The 19,452-nt window shown below is 43.1% G+C and overlaps 1 protein-coding gene across 2 annotated transcripts in view; it reads left to right on the plus strand.

The window, feature by feature from the left end:
• ctnnd2a (catenin (cadherin-associated protein), delta 2a) overlaps window positions 1-19,452 on the plus strand; it is a 386,140-nt gene that overhangs the window by 172,862 nt on the left and 193,826 nt on the right. Inside the window, exons 4-7 of one of the 2 annotated variants that reach the window (XM_066663258.1) lie at window positions 4,891-4,925; window positions 5,501-5,614; window positions 11,874-12,073; window positions 17,042-17,561. In XM_066663258.1, coding sequence (XP_066519355.1) covers window positions 4,891-4,925; window positions 5,501-5,614; window positions 11,874-12,073; window positions 17,042-17,561 — 869 coding nt within the window. The remainder of the gene's footprint in view (window positions 1-4,890; window positions 4,926-5,500; window positions 5,615-11,873; window positions 12,074-17,041; window positions 17,562-19,452) is intronic. The other variant, XM_066663348.1, reaches the window with a different exon arrangement.

Genomic DNA, 19,452 nt, shown 5'->3' on the forward strand with positions numbered 1-19,452 from the left:
TCTTATTCTGTCAGGCTTAGAAGTAGTTGGTGGAATTTGTGCTCTCAGAGAGCTGATGGCTAAATCCACACCTCTGAGTCCAGGTCCTGGAGGCTTGTTAATTAACTGATGTTTTGAGTCAAGAGTGTAGGGTACAGGGACAAGACAGAAAGCTGGACAGGCATACTTAGGGTCAAGGACCAAGAAACACTGCTCTGAATAAGATCAGCTAAAATGGAATCCTGAGATACCAGCCAGAGGTTAGTCCAAGTTGTTGCAGTGTTTGTGATCCCAGTTCTCGCAAGGTGTGTTGTTACCCCTTTCCCTCAATTTCTCGGCTGTTTCAATAGAGTCAAGCAGATCCGACCTGTGCTCTCGAGTGGCACTTCAGTGCTGGCCATGTCTTGAGGAGATCAAATACAATCCCTGATGATACCTCAAACATTCGAGGTTGAGGTTCCAAGGAGTCTTGATGTATTCCACCTCAGCATGTTGTGTTTTATTTGAACAGCGTTTGACAGATGATCTTCTCTAGAGCGACACCTTTCTAATCACGGAGGTGGACAAATGTGGCCTTAGGAGTCTTGCCCAAGGATAAGGCTGGGGGATAAAACCCTGGTCTTTCAAGAAGAATTCAGCATGGTTACTGTTTATTCTACACCAACCACCAACCAAGCAATGCTATGAATGCATCTTTTAAGGAATATATTTAATTGACATTTAACATTCGTCTACCAGTGTGTTGAGTTTGTGGCCTGAAGTATGTTCTAAAATTGGTAGAAAACTGAGTAATAAAAATCGATTTGTTTATAATTTCTCATGCTGTTGCTATGGTTACAGTTCAAGATTTTCATGCCTCTGGGTTATCTTGAGTCGACTATGGTTCTGGATCTTACTACAGGAGTCAATTGCACTGACTTTATAGCCTCTACTTGATTTTAACCAAGACGACAGCTCAGCTATACACAGAGCAAACATGAATCCATCCCAACTGTAGTTTACTCATTCTCAACATTTCGAATCTTGCCTAGAGTCAACAAGTAAGAGTCAATGAATCAAATTTGATGTCGACTCCCCATCACTGCTTTCGTTTTGTGAGATGAGCCAGATCTGTGTCAACTGAACACAGTGGAAACATCAATATAAAAACTGTAACCATTCCATAACTAAAATGAGTCACTTTGCCCCCTGCCCAAATGTCACCTTTGGTCCCCGGTAGGTACATATTCACACAGGTGTGGAAACGCTTTTTAGATGCTGTATTCAAACAAGTCGCACATTCACTCTCACAAGTAGAGTAGCCAATCCACCTACCACCCACCTACCTCTACCTGTTTCCACCTACCAGAGCTGCTTCAGACAGTGTTTACTACTGTTCACTATACTACAAGACATGACTGGCATGTTTTTAAGGACATAACTGAGAAGATATATAATATCACGTCTGTACTTCATACTGGGGAGCTCTACGACATCAGAATGGCCGTGTCTTGGTCTGTGGAGAAACAGCTGGGCCTATTTCATCAGCTCACACCGTGGCACAGAGATAGAGAAGGTCATGACAAAATACATTTTCTTAAGGGCTTGTTTGCACAAATGAATATCTCGGCCTAAAAAATGCATGGGCCCAGCTTCTGAATAATTAAACCAGAGTCACTGAATTGTTTATGTGTGCAACTGTAAAATATATATATATATATATATATATATATAAGTTAAAATCATGGGTAACGTATGGGGGTTCAGGTTACAGAGGACAAGGTAGTGTGGAGAGCATGTCTTATAGTAGAAACTGCTTACCTCAGTGCTTGGGTTCCTGAGATCTAACCATATTTTAGGCATTGCTTACCTTCTGAAGTACCTGGGTAAGTCATCCTATAGTGTCACCTCAGATTTTAACCTTCCTCCTGTGTTAGCTTTCTTTTACCATCTCTTATGTTAATGGGTGGGTTTTGACCCGTGTCTTAAATCAGCCACAAGACACCCTAAACACAATTATCAACCAATTTGTTTTTTTACCTCTTGTTGACCTTGTTATTCTTCCGTATCATGAAAGGATTGGTTTTAATTGTTCATTGTTGCAGACTGTAAACTGGAGATGTACACTCTAAACTGACTAGGCCTTACATGTCTGGACATGTCTGTCTTTCCTTGTTTTGTGAAACAGACAAAGATAGAAGCCCCTAACTGAAGCTTGAGTGGTTGTAGGAGGAGCCAGCTGTAGGCTGTTGGTGTATAGTGTGTTTATGAGTCCAGATTTGGCACTTGTTTTTGTTTCTGATTTAAAATTATACCTGGGTCGAAATTGACCCTAACCACAGAAAAGCCATAATTTTAACAAGAGCATTTTATAGTTTAGTAAAAAAAAAATAAAAAAAAAGATTAATTTGTTGAAATGGAAGTTCCTGACAAAGTCTAAAAGTCTTGATGCAACAAATTTATTTTGAACAAATTTATGGAGTACTTGTGTACATTTAAAACCTAAAAACGTGTCGGTCAAGACACTAACACAAGAGGAATTAATATATCTTATTCTATAACATGGCTTTTGACATGACTTACTCTTCTTTTCACATAGACGCCAACGTTTTTACGCCTATCTCATTAAATGTAATAAGGATGAAGTTACTATGTAACTACTATGTATTTACAGTGAATAATGTGGCAAGTCAAGCTAAATAACCCCAGACTAAAATGTATGTAGGGATAAGGCTTGAAGAAACACATCTGAGCCATACTGTTGTCATGTTTTTAGTCAAGACACAACAAGATAGCATGTCCACTTATGTCTTTATACAGGACACAATCACACAGTCTGAAGGCCTAGTGGGGATTTGCTCATTCTTGCCTACAGATGTTCACAGGAGCATGAAATAGGTCAGGGTCTGTGTATCTTGTCTGTGTTTGGTTACATAAGTCTCGGGCTGCATCGAGGGCAGTGGTGCATTGTGATCCGCTTCATGTCGGGATAAGTACACACTCTAATGACGGGCCTTCACCTTGTGTCTGACCTTGTCCGTGTCCGTCCGCTGGGCCTGACCTGGCGGTAAAGGGATTTGTTGGCTTGTCTGCGGTTTTTATGGCTCAGACTCTGCGGTCCTTGAGCGCGGTTGGTCCACTGTAAATATGGGCTGTCACTCCAATGTCACTTCCTCTTTCCCTCCTCTCTCTCTCTCTCTTTCTCCTCACTGTTCTTCTCCCTATGGCCTGATGTTTAATGCAACCCCCCCAACCCACCCACCCAGGATGAAGGGCATGAATAACTGATTGTGATTACCTGACGGTGGCAGGGCAAATGGAGGGCAGGGAAAGGAGAAGCCATCTTCATGATGGGGGAAAGATTGTTTAATCATTTCACACACACACACACCTATATATATACACACACATTGGCTTTGCTATACTTGTGAGGATCTTCCATAGCTAATTAACGCTACACAGACACCTAACCCCAATCAAGTAAATGATTTCACTCTTACTTTTTCACATTAAATTACTAGATTTTATTTTAAAAAATATATAAAAAACACTTAAAAACACACAATTTTCATGTGTGTTTTTATCACTTTCAAGGAAATTGTGATCATATTTGGATAGCCAAACACCAGCTCAATGTCATTATTGAAGCAATGCTTTATATTAAGGACTTGACTGTGTCTGACCACATTAGAATTAGTGCCCTCAAGTACTGATGTTGGGGGATTAGTTCTGGATCATAAACTCAACTCCAACTTATCCCAAAGGTATTGAATAGAGCTCTGCCACTCAAGAACACAATCCCACTCCTCCACAAACTAAGTGGGGGCTTATATAGTCCTCATTCTAAGCACATGAAAAGGTCTCATCACTGTCCTTTCGTTTATGTCTTATAATCAATGTATTGATTATTTAAAAAAGCTATATTACATTCCCCCTGAACACATACACACACATGTGCTGGATGGTGGCAGGGGGGACAGCTAAACCCACTCACACATCCCCCAATTTTGCAGTATTACATCCACTGTGTGTCAAGCTGATCTCTGGCCTGAGGACTGAATAACGCTACATGTGAAACTGGAGGCAGGGCTGATGGGACTGGGTTGACCCCCCTGAGGCTCACCCAGACCCTCTCTTCCATGCCCCCCCGTCCTACTTCATCTCCATTGATCATGACCCTGCACTGCACACCTGCTGCAGGGACCATTTGTTTTCCTTTGTTTAATCTCTGTTTACACAGCCTACTTGTTCTCTCCTGCACAGCGTCCATACAAACGGTGTGTGGCACCAGAATGGCCTGAGGGTGTGGTTGTTGGCTTTATGGTGGGCTATAGAGTGGAGTTTTAATGCTCAGAATGCAGCCTCTCTCTGTTTGGCCTGAACCGTGTCATTGATTTCTCTATGAATTCCAGCCTTATACAGTGTCACGAAACAAGCTTGTGGTCATCAGTGGAACACAGAGTAAACAGATCTCCCCCTCCGCCCCCTCAAAGGACAACAGTGGTCTTAAGGTGTAGTAACTTAAAGCCTGGGGGTGAAGGAGGGTGTATGGAAGTGGTCCATAGTCCAGATTTTGGTAGTTTCCTGGCTGTAAAATGGTCAGCAGCCTTGTGTGTTTTCCTGCTCTTATATTGTTTATGTTTCTTTGGGCAGTTTCACACACTCACACTTTCACTCACACACCCACTTCTCTGAACAGTTACACACATTCACTGAGTCACTCTCTCACACACACACACACACACACACACAAACTGTATGACTATTCATGATTAATATTGCATTGCCAATTTTTTTCCCAGCAATATGGTGTTTTTATTACTACTTAGTAACAATTATAAATGTAACAATAACAGTAATGATTATTATTCTCTATGTTGCTGTTTACCATCTCTCTCTCTCTCTCTCTCTCTCTTTACTTGTTTCTTACAGTTCAGCAGACGATCATCTCCGCTGGAACACTGAAGGTAATGTTTGTGACTCTTATTTAATCCCAATTCATTCCCATCCTTCACCTTCCTTCCCATCTCTATCTCACTCAGAGTTTGCCTCCCAAACACATCAAACACCCTCCACTATCAGCCAGAAATGCTTCCACATCCCAGCTTTCGAGATAGAAATGATTGCATAAGAATTATTTGTAATGTTAATACGTCTGCCCTCATTCCAGCCTCTCGTTCAGGAACAAGGGGCTATCGTTTGCTAATAAAATTAAGCGCTGCTTGTGATTGATATCATGGCCTTTCAGGGCTCTGACTGTTAGATATTAACACGGCCTAGAGTTTCAGACAAACGTCCAGTTTTTAGAGAGTCCCTGTCCTCCAGAAAAGCTCCGGCCACGCCAACAAATAAAGACATATTAGACCAGGAGGGGACATAATGGTGTGGGGGGATTAAAAAGAATCCCCACCCCATTATTAAGGGAAGGGTTTCCAATGCTGTTCATTACAGTTACGATTTCAATTCCACTGTAGATTGGTCAGCTCTCTTTACCATGCTCTCTCTTTCCCTCTCTTTCTCTCTCTCTCTCTCTGCACTACAGATGGACAGAAAGACATAGAGGATGAACTGAACACAGGGCTGGAGCTGGTGGACTCGTGTATTAGATCCTTACAGGAATCTGGAATTCTGGACCATCAGGAATACACCACTGACCGTGAGTAATGTACACTGTTGTACCACACTGTTTTTGTGATTGGAAGTTGGTATTCCGCTGCCAGTCATTAGGAATGTACAGCAGTGTCATAAAACAGAAAGTCCTGGTTCACAAATCTGATTAGCTGATATATAAAGCTTGCAAAATGGACACAAATCCCCATACCCTTCCTTTTCCTTTCACATATTAGGCGTAGCTAAATGCCGTAAGATTTATCATAGCTCTAAATGTATGTGTTCCTTGGTCAGGTAGCCTTCAGCATATGAACTGACGTGTTTATGTAGACAGTAGCCCAGTCTAAAATGTGTCAGCCCCAAATTTGCATACAGCCTTCTAAAGCACATGCCCCAATGGAAATGACCATAAGATTACACTGAAAAAACAGTTCCACTTCAACAGTTCAAGGGAAAATATGCCTAGCACCTTGGCAGACTTGGCTGCAGTTATAAGCTGCTTACTGATCCAGGACCTGTGATAATGGTGAGTGAACCTTTCCTCTGATGAATTAAAATGTGAAATGACGGTGAATTAAAATGGTGAAAGAGGAGCATATTTAAGGTAGTCCTATTGGTAAGGAAAGATTATCTCCTCCTCAAAAAAAAAAAAAAGTTATTTAAAGCCATTTTAAGTCTATTTGAGTTGCAGGGGGAAGTCAGTAGGGGTTCGATGCTATTACCCACAATGCTGAGAGCATGAAATGGGCCCATTGAGTGCCCATTTTGCAGGCTCAGAAAAGTCAAGAGGGAGTAATTGAATTATATTTGGAAAATTGTCTTGATTCATGCTGGATACATGCTGTTCAGTGCTGTGCCATTAGTCGCTGGTATTACTGAATGGGCTGTATACGTGGAAATGGATCTCAAAATGGACGCTTAATCACAGTCCAGTGCGGTCCGGTCCGGAGAGCGTGTACAGCTGTTTTCACATCATGAGATAATGATCTAAACACTGTTCGAAAACTCCAGAGTTTTCCAACATTGACAATATAACCCATGCAGAGAAACAGCTCTTTCGGGTGGCAGGTGAACCACTGACTGCGAAAAATTGTAAATTCTAAATAATTTATAAGCTTTGACATCTTCTCTTATTTTGTAAAATCATTACAGCACATACAATATTGATTTTTCCAACTGCTACCTTGATTTTCTTCTGTCTCTGTTCAGGAAATACCAACTTCATTTTTTCCCCCCAGACAGTTTCAGTGGTTTTACATGGCCTTGCAAACTTGTTAAACTCTTAATTTCGTCATATATTTGGATCATTTTCTGAACTCCCATGAAATCTTCCTTGCACTTTCACATTCCTTAAGCAAGTCTTATATCTTAAATCTTATATCTCATCTCTTCAGGGATATCTCCTTTAGTGCAAGTGCAAAGAAATATGTGTGGCAGCTGAGGTTTGTATGCCAAAAGATATTGAGTACAAATATGACTTAAAACAGCAGCACAGATATTCTTAACATTTATCCTGTATCATCCGTTATAACTGGTTATAACTGGCTATGATTTGTAAATCATTTACAAACATTGAGTGAGCTCCTGTCCACTAGTGGCACTGTTTCACTAAATCCAATAAAACTCTATGTTATGTACCAGCAGAAACAGTGCTGAAACTGTTGTGGGAAAATATTAAAGAGACTTCTGAGGTTAACATTATGGGCGGGGTCATGGTTAGGGTTTGGGGTATGACAAGGGTTTTCATGCTGAAAATGTGTGTACATCCACAAAGGGTTAATGATTTCCATATGATTTGTCAAATATGGAGGAATTCGCCTTGAGACAAGGCTAGTGGTAGTTGCTTGCCTGAATGTTAGTGTTCCTTGTGAAAAAGAAAATGTCATTGATATATTTGGATCCATTGAAGGAAACATTTAAAATATAGATTGGACTTTTGTGTGATTGTCTGTTAAATGTAGTTTCCTGCTCTGTGTTCTGACCCTGGAAAATGAATACTGATCAAATGATAATGGGAAAAAATATATTTAATTAAGAGCTTGAACATAATGGCTGTTTTGACTGAAAATGAAGGAAATGATTGGCCTCTGATTTAGTTTCATTACAATGGTGTATATGAATGTTTTGCATATGTATTACCTTGAGTATAAAAAGTTGATGCCACACTGGTTCACTTCTAATTAATACCTTAGCACAGTTTTGTTATAACGTCCATATTTCATAAGTTCATTCACAGTTTCCTTGGAGGAATTCAGGACTTCACTTTTATCATGTCATGCTTTGTTTGTTCAAATCAACTTTTTCAACTTCTGTCTCATATGTGGACATTCTGCCTTTGAGGGCATGTGGATTGTTTGTTGAATGTCTGTAGTGTTGATTGATGTCTTATCCAGCGAAAAGGATTCCAGACTCTAAATGAAGGTACTGACCTTATGCAATTTGTCAAGGCCATTCGACATGAAAGGAATAAAGGCACATATTTATCCTAAACCAGTTTCAAAATTATTTAAAATATGATAAGAGTTTCACCCACTTTACATCCCGAGGCAGCATCGTTTTCAGGGAAACAGAATCATAGCGGCTCACACAGTTCTGGAATCTTCAGAGAGCACTATGAATCATTTCTAGGAGAGTAAATATGTTTGCCGTGATGGGTCTGAAAAGCCTGGAACTCTGACGTTTGTGCTTTTCTGCTCAGGGCAGAGTGGCTCTCAATAATTCATCTGTTAGAGGGAATCAAGATGAAATAGCTGCTGCTTTTGTGGATGTATCTAATGGGAGCCTTGCTTTCATACCTCGGCTGACGACCTGGCTGATGCTTTCTTCACACGCACCTTCAGGCCTTATTCTCTTGGAAATGTCTCCATGGATCTCCTGAGGATGCATCGGCAGCCTATGTAATTAAGGGCGATGTCTTGGTATATCTAGAATATCTTGGGATTGTCAAGGCTCTGTCTTTCTAAAGGACAGAGGAGTGCCATGTCAAGTTCTCCAGCTAAAAGCTTGATGATTTGGTGCTGCTATACCAGTGTAGAGGCAGCACTAAGGCTGTGGGGTCTAGAAATCTTTTAACATGGCTTCTTCATGAAATATGGAAGCTTGGTGGAAGAGGAGTTGCAGGGATGGCCGACCTAACCCAGAGAAAACAGAGGCAACTTCTACTGACCTTTCACCGCATGAGGTGAAGGCTGATGTGTTGGGAAATCTACTCTGGACAGGTTTATTCCACCTCTGGTTTTGGCTGTTACTTACCACAACTGCTTTCTAAAGAGGCTGCCAGACTCCTAGACCCCCGTCGGTCGCACTTTCATTATGAATGGGCTTTTCTTCCGACAGATAGTTCAGACTATCTAGCTCAAACAGAAGTGGTCAGATCTTTCATTACCATCACCCCAACCAAATCTTGGAGCCATGGGAATACTGGGGGGTATGAGGAGGTCTTCTATATGAGCTTGACTGTAATCATATTTAATCACAGTGGGTATTTGAAGTATCTTCCACTCGCCGAGTCTTAAGGGGCCGGCTCCTTGATCCTACAGCATGCAGCAGTATCCTTTGATGTCCTTTGCAGTCCATTACCTGTATGCAGAAATCCTCCTTCCCGAGGCTAATCTGTCCTACAATACATTTAAGAGACATCCCAAGCCTTTAGGACAGGTTTTTATACCGATTGAAGGAAATCTGATGGTAAGATACAGTGTATGTCTAAAGGCATTCGGACACCCACTTGTCTTACACTTCTCCCAAAGTCACGGGTGTTAAACATACCTTAGCTTTGCCGCAATCACAGATTCTGCTCTTCTGGGTAGACCTGACACTTCTCTAGGACGCCCTGTTCTACCAGCAGTGCTTTCTAAGAATACTAAACAAGTGTACACTTAGGATCTAACACCTGTGTCAGCATCTGAAGCATTGTGGTGGGAATGGGTGAATTGCATCCACATGAGCATAGAGTTCAAGTACTGATTTTCGAAGTATGGCTCAGGATCACAGAAAGCGTAATGGATAGAGCTCAGTTACTTCAGATACCACAGTTTCACTGCTTCGCAGCTCGATAGCAGGTGGGCTTTATATTATGGCGTCAGATCCAGGTCAAAATTCACAATGAGGAATAATCACTGCTCACAAGGAAAAGAAAATTACTTCCCATGAGTGGAAGTACAACCACCATGTCTGAGTCAAGCAGAGGGTGTTTTTGACAGACTGGAGGTGGGGTCAGGGCTGTGTCTGTCATGGCTGTAACTTACACGGTAATTGCGGTAATTTACATTGAAATGGTTATACTAACCATCAGGAACTTTACTGTGGTTTGCCATGAAGCCAGCAACTTTTAAAGTCTAGTGTGTGTTTACAACTGATATGAACATGATTCCTATGTAACAGACCCACACAGATAATGTGACTTCATTAGACCATTATCACACTGCTCTGAGGTCTCTCATATTGATTGTGATGGTTACTCCTTATAAATGGTCACCTTCATTTGTCCGATGTTAGCCGTGAGCACTTTAGGAGCCACAGCATTAGTATGCCACGTCTTCCCCCTGCATTCCATTTACTCTTTGGCCTAACCTCATTCGCAGCCTTCCAGCCATGGCTGTTCTTTACCTCGGACTTTTTACTTGTCAAACATTCCAGTCACATCAGCCCTATGCAAATGTGCAAATCCTGCCAATTTCATGGGATCAGATTGCTTGAAGAAGCCCCTCACCACACCATGGACAAATGGTTTCCTGGCTAAAGCAAAGTGATCTTTATAGGAACGTCATTTTTGATGTATGACATTCCGGAATATGAGCCTAGATGTGGCCCCCTTTGGTCCAGAAACTAGTGGTGAGACTTGGTGACCTGAGATTCATGGGTGGATGCAGCCATTGCAGAGCAGTGGACGAGGAGACGCAGACAGCAGCAGGGTCATTTCTGGCCATAGCAATGAGCTGGTGTTATTATCTGCCCACTGCAGCTTGATGAAGATACATTTTTGGATTAATGTGATGTCCGCAGGACCCATGCTGTCTTTCCTCCCTCCAAGAAAAAGCGGAGACCCAAAGCGGCAGGTACCTTTCCGAGACGTTGTCCGTGGCACGGCAGAAGGAACGAGAAAGGCACCAATCATCCCTTTCACTATGTGTTTCAGTCAGAGGCTAATCTGCCTGATTGAGACTGATAGTCCAAACACGCTGGCGCTGAGAGCTCCATCAATTTTGACGGGACTCTTGACAAATTAAGAAGTGCTGATGCGATCTTGCTGCCTCAGGCAGAATGGGCATACGCACTGCCAGGCATCTACCTTTAGAGCTGGCTTTATTCACACAGCCGTCTGCTTCCAAATGCACATCAGCATTGGCGTCTGTGTACGGCAAGCGCTGCGCACTCTGACAAGGTTAAAAAAAAAAGCATACGAGTCATAGGCTGATTAAAGCTAGGAACAGATTTACTTGATTCCGGAATAGACTGATTCTAAATCTGTGCCGTGGGTTGGTAAGTGGTTGCTATGGAAATGTAGATGTATTCAAGATATATAAAAGCAGGTAGAGGCAACAAGAAATGTCACGGTCAAACAGCTGCAGCATCCTTGTGGGTTCAGTCCCTACCTCAGAGTTTGCCGTGTTCTCCCTGTATCTGCATAGGTTTCCTCCAGGTGCTCTGGAACCTGATGTTCTCATGATATCGAGCTTAATACAATAAGAAGGGAGGGCCTTATGCCCTTTGCCCATGGGGCTTTCTAACCTTTGTAAAAACAGTGATAACTCTAATTAACTTACTAAAGCCACAGTGGGTGGCAGGAGGGGGCTGAACTCATTTGTTGGATGGTGCTAATTATTTGCATTGGACAGATTAATAACATAATTGACTTTGAAGGTGTTGATGTGTTTGATGCATGACATACATTCATATTAAAATCACACACGCATTATTGCATTTGTCCTCTGTACAAGGCAGCAAGGAAACCTGGTGCTTCAATCACTGGTCAATTCTTTTCTGTCTTTCTTATTGGCTTTCAATGGATTTTTTTCAACTTCTCTTTTTCAACCCCCCTTCTCCCCTAGCTTTCAGTTACTCTTTCGTTCTTGCTAACCCCACCCCCCCTCCTCCTCCTCCTCTTCCTCCTCTTCCTCCTCCACTTCGTCTCTCACTATTCCACTCCTCCCCTTCTAATAAATTATGTATGCTGGTTCTGCCTGGCTGAGGCTTTGCATCACTGTGCTTTGCTGAAACTGCTCTCTCTTTCTCTCTGTCTCTCTCTCTCTCTCTCTCTCTCTCCCTCGCCCGCCCGCCCGCTCGCTCGCTCTCTGCGTGTGCAGGACTGCTCTCTCAGAGCTCGCTGCAGCTCGGCTCTAACCCAGAGGGCTCCCTCCAGTACTCCGCCGGCTACCATAGCAACCAGCCCCTGGCCCTCAACGACGGCTCGTCTTCCTCAGCCTCTCCCCAGAACCAGCCTCCGCAGCCTCCGGTCAGCCGCCCCAGCGGTCAGCCAGGAGGAGCTGTCCACACCTACAACCAGGTCAGTCTGCCACTACATCTTTCTCTGTTCTCTTTCTCTGTGTTCATCCTCTCTCTCTCTCTCTCTCTCTCTCTCTCTCTCTGCTGGGTCTAGAAACAGTAAAGTGATCTGTATGCAGATGTGATGATCAATGGATTGTATTTATGAATATGAATATAAGTATATGGACTTTTCTTCTTACTTCACAGAAAGGGCACTAAGCTTTAGTGGTATTTTTATGATAATATGACTTCCCCCCTCACCTCACCTCACACACACACACACACACACACACGTCTTGCCATTTCTTCTAAGTCTGATCTCTCTCTCTTTCTCTCTCTCTCTTTCTCTCTCTCTCTCTCTCTCTCTCTCTCTCTCTCTCCTTCAGTGTGTGTGTGTGTGTGTGTGTGTGTGTGTGTGAGAGAGAGAGAGAGAGAGAGAGAGAGAGAGAGAGAGAGAGAGAAAGACAGAAAGAGATAGTAAAAATATGTGTGGATGTTGGGATAGTTGGATTGGACTTTTCCACTTACTGGAAAACAATGAAAATAAGCAGCACTGTGTCATCCCATCTCTCTCTCTCTCTCTCTCTCTCTCTCTCTCTCTCTCTCCACTCCTCCGTTCTCTCCGTCTCTGCGCTACTCCGTGACATCCTTCGGCACTAACGGCAGAGTGTGCTAACGCCGGCTCCTATGGCTCCCTTCACTCCCCTCCCAGACTGCAGTTTTACAGCTGTACTGCATCATGGCTGTGGCAGCATTACTAGTGCTATTGTTAGTGCTATTTTCAGTAGCTCTTTATTTTTCCAGCCAAGGAATAGACGTTCCTCTACAAACGTTCGGGAGTTAATTCCCGCCCCGCTGATGCGACTCCAATTAACCAGGAGCCCCGCAGGGGCCGTTCCTAGCTCCAGTTTCAATCCTCTTTAAAGGGGCTCATGTCTAGCGCACCTGCTACCAGCCACACGCCTTTCATTAAAAAATACGCCTCCCGTTTAGGGGCAAACTTTTTTCCTTCGGAGTCGGGGATTTCCACCACGTTTGCTGCTAATTAAGCGAGAGACTTCTTTTCTCGGCCTGTGTTCTCCACAAGCAGGTGATGGGTGTGGGACCAATAGAGGAGGTGGAGCTTGATACGCTACATCATTCTCTCTCTCTCTTTCTGTTTCTCTCTCTCTCTCTCTCTCTCTCTCTCTCTCTCTCTCGGTCTATGCCTCTTTCCCTCACTCTTACTATTTTCTTTCCTTCTCTCTCTCTCTCTCTCTCTCTGTCTCTCTCTCTCTCTCTCTCTCTCTCTCTCTCTGTATGAATGAATGAATGCTCCTCTTTCTCTCAGAGTGGTGCTGTTAATGAAAGATGCTCGGCCCTTTCTCCTCTCGTCTGGTCTGTGTGAGAGTTAAGGGGCCGATATTGCTCCACAAAGACGTTCATTTCCTGTGGCACGGCTCACATTCAAAGCACATCAGACTCCTCAGTAAACATTGCAGAAATGAAAGATAGATGAGAAACTTTTTCTTCTGTTCAGTACGGTCCTTTTCCTCTTAAAGTTACATAACACTAACTCTCCCATCTCTGCCCAGGATTACAGGCCTGTCTTCTGCATCCTTCCTGTGTTCTATATTCCCAAAAGACTCCGAACTCATTCCTGCACGCGCATTTTCCCAGCTCATTAGTGCTGCGCCTTTGCGACTATGGCTTGCTTTAAAGGGCCCGTATGAATGAAAATCCAATATTATCCCCACTCTACTCAAAAGAAAGAGGCTGGATGAAGTTACAGTCCTAACCCGCACCATCCTGTTGAAAGCTGATGCACCAGATCGTTTTGAATTCATCATATTTGTGAGGTCACAAAACCTGACACATTTACATTACAACTGACTTTTCAGCCTACAGCAGTCCGGCAAAGGACACTCGCATTGAAGTTTTGTGGGAGGTTTTAGTCTGGGCTTCTTATCTGAATGAGGCATGATTTAACGTAGCCAATCAGGCCCGAGATCATTTGCATGTATCAAACAGCGTTTGTGATTGTAAATAATTACGAGAGATGAATGCCAACCTGTTTGCTCCCACAGTGAAAACAGTAAACACTGACACATTGCTTCATCAAAATTTGTAGTTATTGTACATTCACAAAGGAAGCCCTCATTCAGTAGGGGGCACTGTTTCACAGTCTCCATTATACACTGGGCTCTGTTAGCGATAACATAACAATAACAGGTTTTCCACTTATGTTTATGGTTAGGTTTACGGCTAGGTTCAGGTTTTGGGAAAGATTTAAGGCTGCTTTTTCACACTGGGTTGCCAGATATTCTTTTCTCGTTTATACGCAATTTACAAATCCAGAGAATTCACTTTTAGTAAAAAGTTTTGAGAGGTCTGTTGATAGCCGTCTGGTCAATGGATGTGATAATGGGGTGTGAGGTGCATTTTCGCTCAGTTCTTTTTCTTCTTCATTCTCAGCGCTCTTATTCTGAAATGATCATTTGGGATTTGCTCTGTTTAAACTCATATTTGCACTCTCATATCAACAGGGCAAGGGAACGATTACGAACAACGTTTCTTTAAAAACTGTGAAAGAAGAGATTTTTTTATTGTTCTTTTTCCTGAAAGATTAGTAGTCTTTTTTTTTTTATCTCTCGCTGGCTATCTACACACTGTGCAAGTTTTTCTGGGTTCGCTGGCGTGGTGTTTTAGCCTGTCAGGTTGATTCTGCGGGACGGAGCCTGAAGAGGAAAGGACTAGGCTACTTCAGGATAGCTTTATGTAACACGATGCATGAGTTAGGTGCTCTTTCTGCTTGGATATTTATAACGCTGCGAACCTCTTGTTCCTTAAATAATTCATCCACATCTGGCACCTGTAACAATTCCTTCATGTAGATCCGCTCCTTATTCTTCTTTGTGCTGGAATTCAACAGAGGGAGAGAGAGAGAGAGAGAGAGAGAGAGAGAGAGAGTCTCTCATTTGCATACTGATGGCTCAGATTTGCATAGCATCCATAGCTCCAGCACCTGTGTTCTTTGCCTCTTTACCTATTTGCCTATGTGTTGTTTATGGATGTTTTGGACAGTGTTGGCCACTCTGACTCAGCCCTTTTTCCTACAGTGGACCTATTTGTGAGCGTCAAGCCTCAGGCGAAGGAACATTAGAGCCACAAAGCGCAGGATTTGGCCCTGTGTCTTTCTACATTACCAGCCTTGTCTCCACACACTCACCCGCTCCACATCTTCCAGCCACTCCCAGTACACACTTCCCCGCCTGTCAGGAGCCATTTGGACGTTCTCCCCCTAACAACAGTTGCTGTGGTGTCCTGAAGCAAGCTCCCTGTATGAACATGTAAACCTCCTCCATCGAAAAAAGAAGAATCAGGGAGGAAAACTCTGTAATATCTCAACCAGGAGACAATGATGAGGTCAGAAGGAGAAATCAAAGAGGCTTCAAAAAGAGCCCATTTTCTCAGATTTTTCTCACGAGAAACAGAGCGAATGAATCTCACGCGTCTCCTCCTAGATCTTCTGATTCTCAAGTATTTCTCCCAAGAATGATAGCTTGGGAGTCTTAAATATATTTTTCTTACGTCTCCTAGTTCTCAGATATTTCTCAGAAGAGAGGGATTCTAGAATCTCATGTGTCTCTGCTTAAGCCTCCTTCTTTTCAGCTATTTCTGCTGGAAATAAAGCCTGGAATTTCACAACACCTCTTAGGTCTCCAGCCTCTTGGATATTTCTGATGAGCAATCAAGGGGCAAATTCTGAGTTAAAAACAATTTCCTGTAGTTTGAAACATGAGAGAATAAAATAAGAACATTTTCCCCAGCCTTTAAAATAACAGTTTTTCTTTCTTCAAAAGAGCTTCATCCATTCAGAATGAGATTAATCAGGTTTTATGGTTCCCCCCTAAATGAGCGAAGGTGGAACCAATGCTTTATTGTAATCACCCGTAATCGCTCGACTGATTATAAAAAATCTTGCCGGAGAAAAGGAGGATATTTATTCATATGGGAAAGCACAATGTTAAACTGCTGGCAAGGCGCCAGCGTTACTATGCTGGATTGTTTCTATTTGTGCTTGTCCTGTTGAAAGAAGGCCCATTACTACTGTCAGTACCATAAGGTATGCAGTCCCATAAGGGTTTGCAGCATATGGTTGTCTAAGTATGTATCACTACTACTACTACTACCACCATTCTGGCTTAAAGATGGGTGGGCTGTGCACGGATCGCATTCTTTTCTCAAGCAAATTAGAACCATTCTAGGTTTTTATTAATGCTCGAGGGAGAGTGAAATGTTTTGCTTTACAAAGAGTTGGCTTTGATCAGATTCATTCCCTGCCACATTTCAGTGTGCTGTCCTAAATTGGAAGAATGGGCGTGCATAGTAGAACGGTAGTACCTCAGGGACCAGATGTGGGGCCACATTAGATGTTTGGAATGCTAGCCTCAGCCATCGAGGTTTGAACACTGTGAGACTGGGATGGACATGAGAGTGGATTGGCAGTCTGAAGTATTCTTTCATTTCCCTGTTTTGTCCACATTTTTGCAGAATAACAGAACACACTACTGGTTTTGTTGCTCTGTTCAGTGTGGGTTCACATTCATTTGGGGATCTGGAACGCACCAACTCACACACTGTGAAATGCCTGGGATAAAACAAGCTGTTCTGAACATGGCGGTTTAGACATGAGGAGAATGGTGCTATGGTGTTTGATCCTTGTTTTTTTCTTTTGACCAAACCATGTAACACACATTTCATTGAGACACCAAAACTGTGTTGCCTTATAAATAAGTGGTTAAAATATATGTCCCTTTTAAGGCCTAAGGGCTTGCATTTCATTCCACTTAAGCTTCAAACTTGTAAAGCATATGTAAGAACAATATAGAATGTATTATTATTATTATTTAAAAATATATCTTTGAAATAATAACTAAGCAAGGCCCAGGGTTTGAAAGAGAGAGCACTTCTAAAGCTGGTCTCTAATCCCAGCTCTTTTTTCCAGGTGACGTCCAGCCGCGCTGCGCTGCTGGCTGCGGGTGACCAGGCTCAGCCCCAGAGCCATGGCAGCGTCCTGCAACACCTGTCTGAGACTCAGCAGCAGCCGTGTCCAGCCCTGGGCCCGGGCCTTTACTACTCCAGCTCCACGCTGCCTGGCCCACGCGTCAGCTCTCCCCTGAGCTCCATGCAGCCCCCCACAGCCACTGCAGGCTCGCCCACCAAGCTACAACGCCTGCCCTCCTCATCCTCTTCCACCTCACCCAAGCCCTCTCCTGGCAGGCTCGCCAAGTCCTACAGCAGCAGTTCCCCCATCAACGCAGTGGGGACTGGAGGCTCAGCCTCTGGCTCACCCTTGCGCCTGGCTTCTCCACCTAACAACTCCTCTCCTCTCCACCACCAGCTCAGCGTGGGCAGCTACGCCACACTCTCGCCCACCAAGCGGCTGGTGCACTCCTCGGAGCAGTACAAGATTTCCCACGACCTGTACGCTACAGCTACTCTACAGAGACCAGGCAGCCTCGCCGGTGAGAAACATCTCTGTTAACCTATGTTTGTAGGTCATGTTTGTAGGTCATGGTCAGGCTTAAATTCCTTTGTATGTTATCGTTGTGAACATATGGCCAAATTGAAATCCTGTATTGGTTATCAAGCAATATCTTGTAGGTCTGTGCATACTAATGACAGACCTGGGTCACAATATTATTTTAAGGGTATCTCTCCATTTTTAAGTGCCGCCTTGGATTGTATCAGGCTGCTCAGTAGAAAGCCATTTTCTAAGGAGTACTTCAGGGGCCAGCTGTGGGACCATTTTTGATGTCAATTTCCCGTCCTTGCCATCAAGACTTGCCCAGTGATGAGCTAATCAGCTCTCTACACTTGTGATGGGCGACCTGGCACACTGAAATATCCTGCCATTTCCTCAGGGAACTAGGGTTGGGACCAGTTTGATTGTGCAGCCAAGTCCTTAGCGGATTGATATGCTTCTGATTGTGCTCGTCAATGCTTTTGAGAATTGCATCCCCCTCTGCCCCCATCACCCTTACCTCCTCACAATCGTACAGATTTGTCTTCAAAGAGTGCTTTCTTTCTCCCCCTTTCATACAATATGTTGGTTTGGAGATGAAGGTTGATTGTCTCTGACACTGAGCACAAGCTAACTAGCCAGCTTCAAAGTAGGAACATCAATGGCTTCTCAGTTGAATTGGGTAAATACCCAAGGGAACCTGGTGAATAAACACTTTTCACTCCTGTGCTGAGTTTTTTTTATAACACTGAGCGCATTCCCTTCATTCTTAGCAGAGGATGTTAGGACAGGACAAAGTCAGCGAGGGATGGGTGTGGCTTTATTGGTAGCAGTTCTCTTCTTCCCACTTCTGTGTTTTTATGTGTCATGGGAGGCTCATCCTTCATTGCCGTCCTTAAATCTAGAGTCATGTTCTGAAAGAATTCAGTACTGATATTATCTTTGTTATATTTAGCTGGATATCAAAGAGCATGGCTGGGGAGATATACGTCCCTTGTTGCAGGTAGTGCTAGTATTTCTCCAAAGAAACTCTTTACCCAATCCTTTCCTTCAATCACACAGTATCACAATGAGACTCAGAGTGGAGGAAAATTACAATAAAAATAATGACAGAATATCTGTAGTGGGAATCCATGAGCTTCATCAACAAATCAATATAAATTCTATATATCTAGGAAATATATTTGGAAATTAGACATGTTTTATACGGAACAATAATATGTAATATTGGTATTTCTTGCCATTTCATGTAGTTCCATTAATATGCCTGTCACTGTCCAATCAAAAACATGTATCTCCATTTTTGCCAATTTTTATTTTACTACATCATTTGAACACAGCAGTTGTCCTTCACATTGTGTACGAATGCCATGCTTAATGGACCAGTAGAAACTATTTAAAATTGTTTGGAATTAAGTCATTTTACATTGTCTTCCACTGATATTTTAGACTGTTTTTCCTTTTTTATTTTGGAGATACATGTTTTTGATTGGACAGCCACAGTACAGTATATAATGAATGCAGTGGGGATTGGAATAGTATGTAGATCACACCCTGTTTGGCACACATCAGTTGACTTGGCTGGTTGATGTATTGTCTTCAAACCGTCCCCCAAAATGACAAAGAACGTCTCCCTGCTGTTATGAAATGTTAAGCGGGTTATTTCCCACTGAGCCAGAGAGCAGAGCAGGGTAGCACTCGAGTCATGAAGAGTCATATCTAAATCCGTAGTGGAACAAGGCTTGATTCGGAGCAGGTGCTATTGATTTTGCTACTATTGATTCCAGCCTTGTATTACCTTCCACACAGTCAGCTTTCCATCAAACCCACACAGCGGTACCGGGGACGCTAAAGCGGAGGAGTGGTGTACCTCCTCCCCGGCCGTCAGCAGC

The sequence above is a fragment of the Hoplias malabaricus genome, chromosome 1, assembly GCF_029633855.1.
Source record: "Hoplias malabaricus isolate fHopMal1 chromosome 1, fHopMal1.hap1, whole genome shotgun sequence".
In the NCBI taxonomy this organism is placed as follows: Eukaryota; Metazoa; Chordata; class Actinopteri; order Characiformes; family Erythrinidae; genus Hoplias; species Hoplias malabaricus.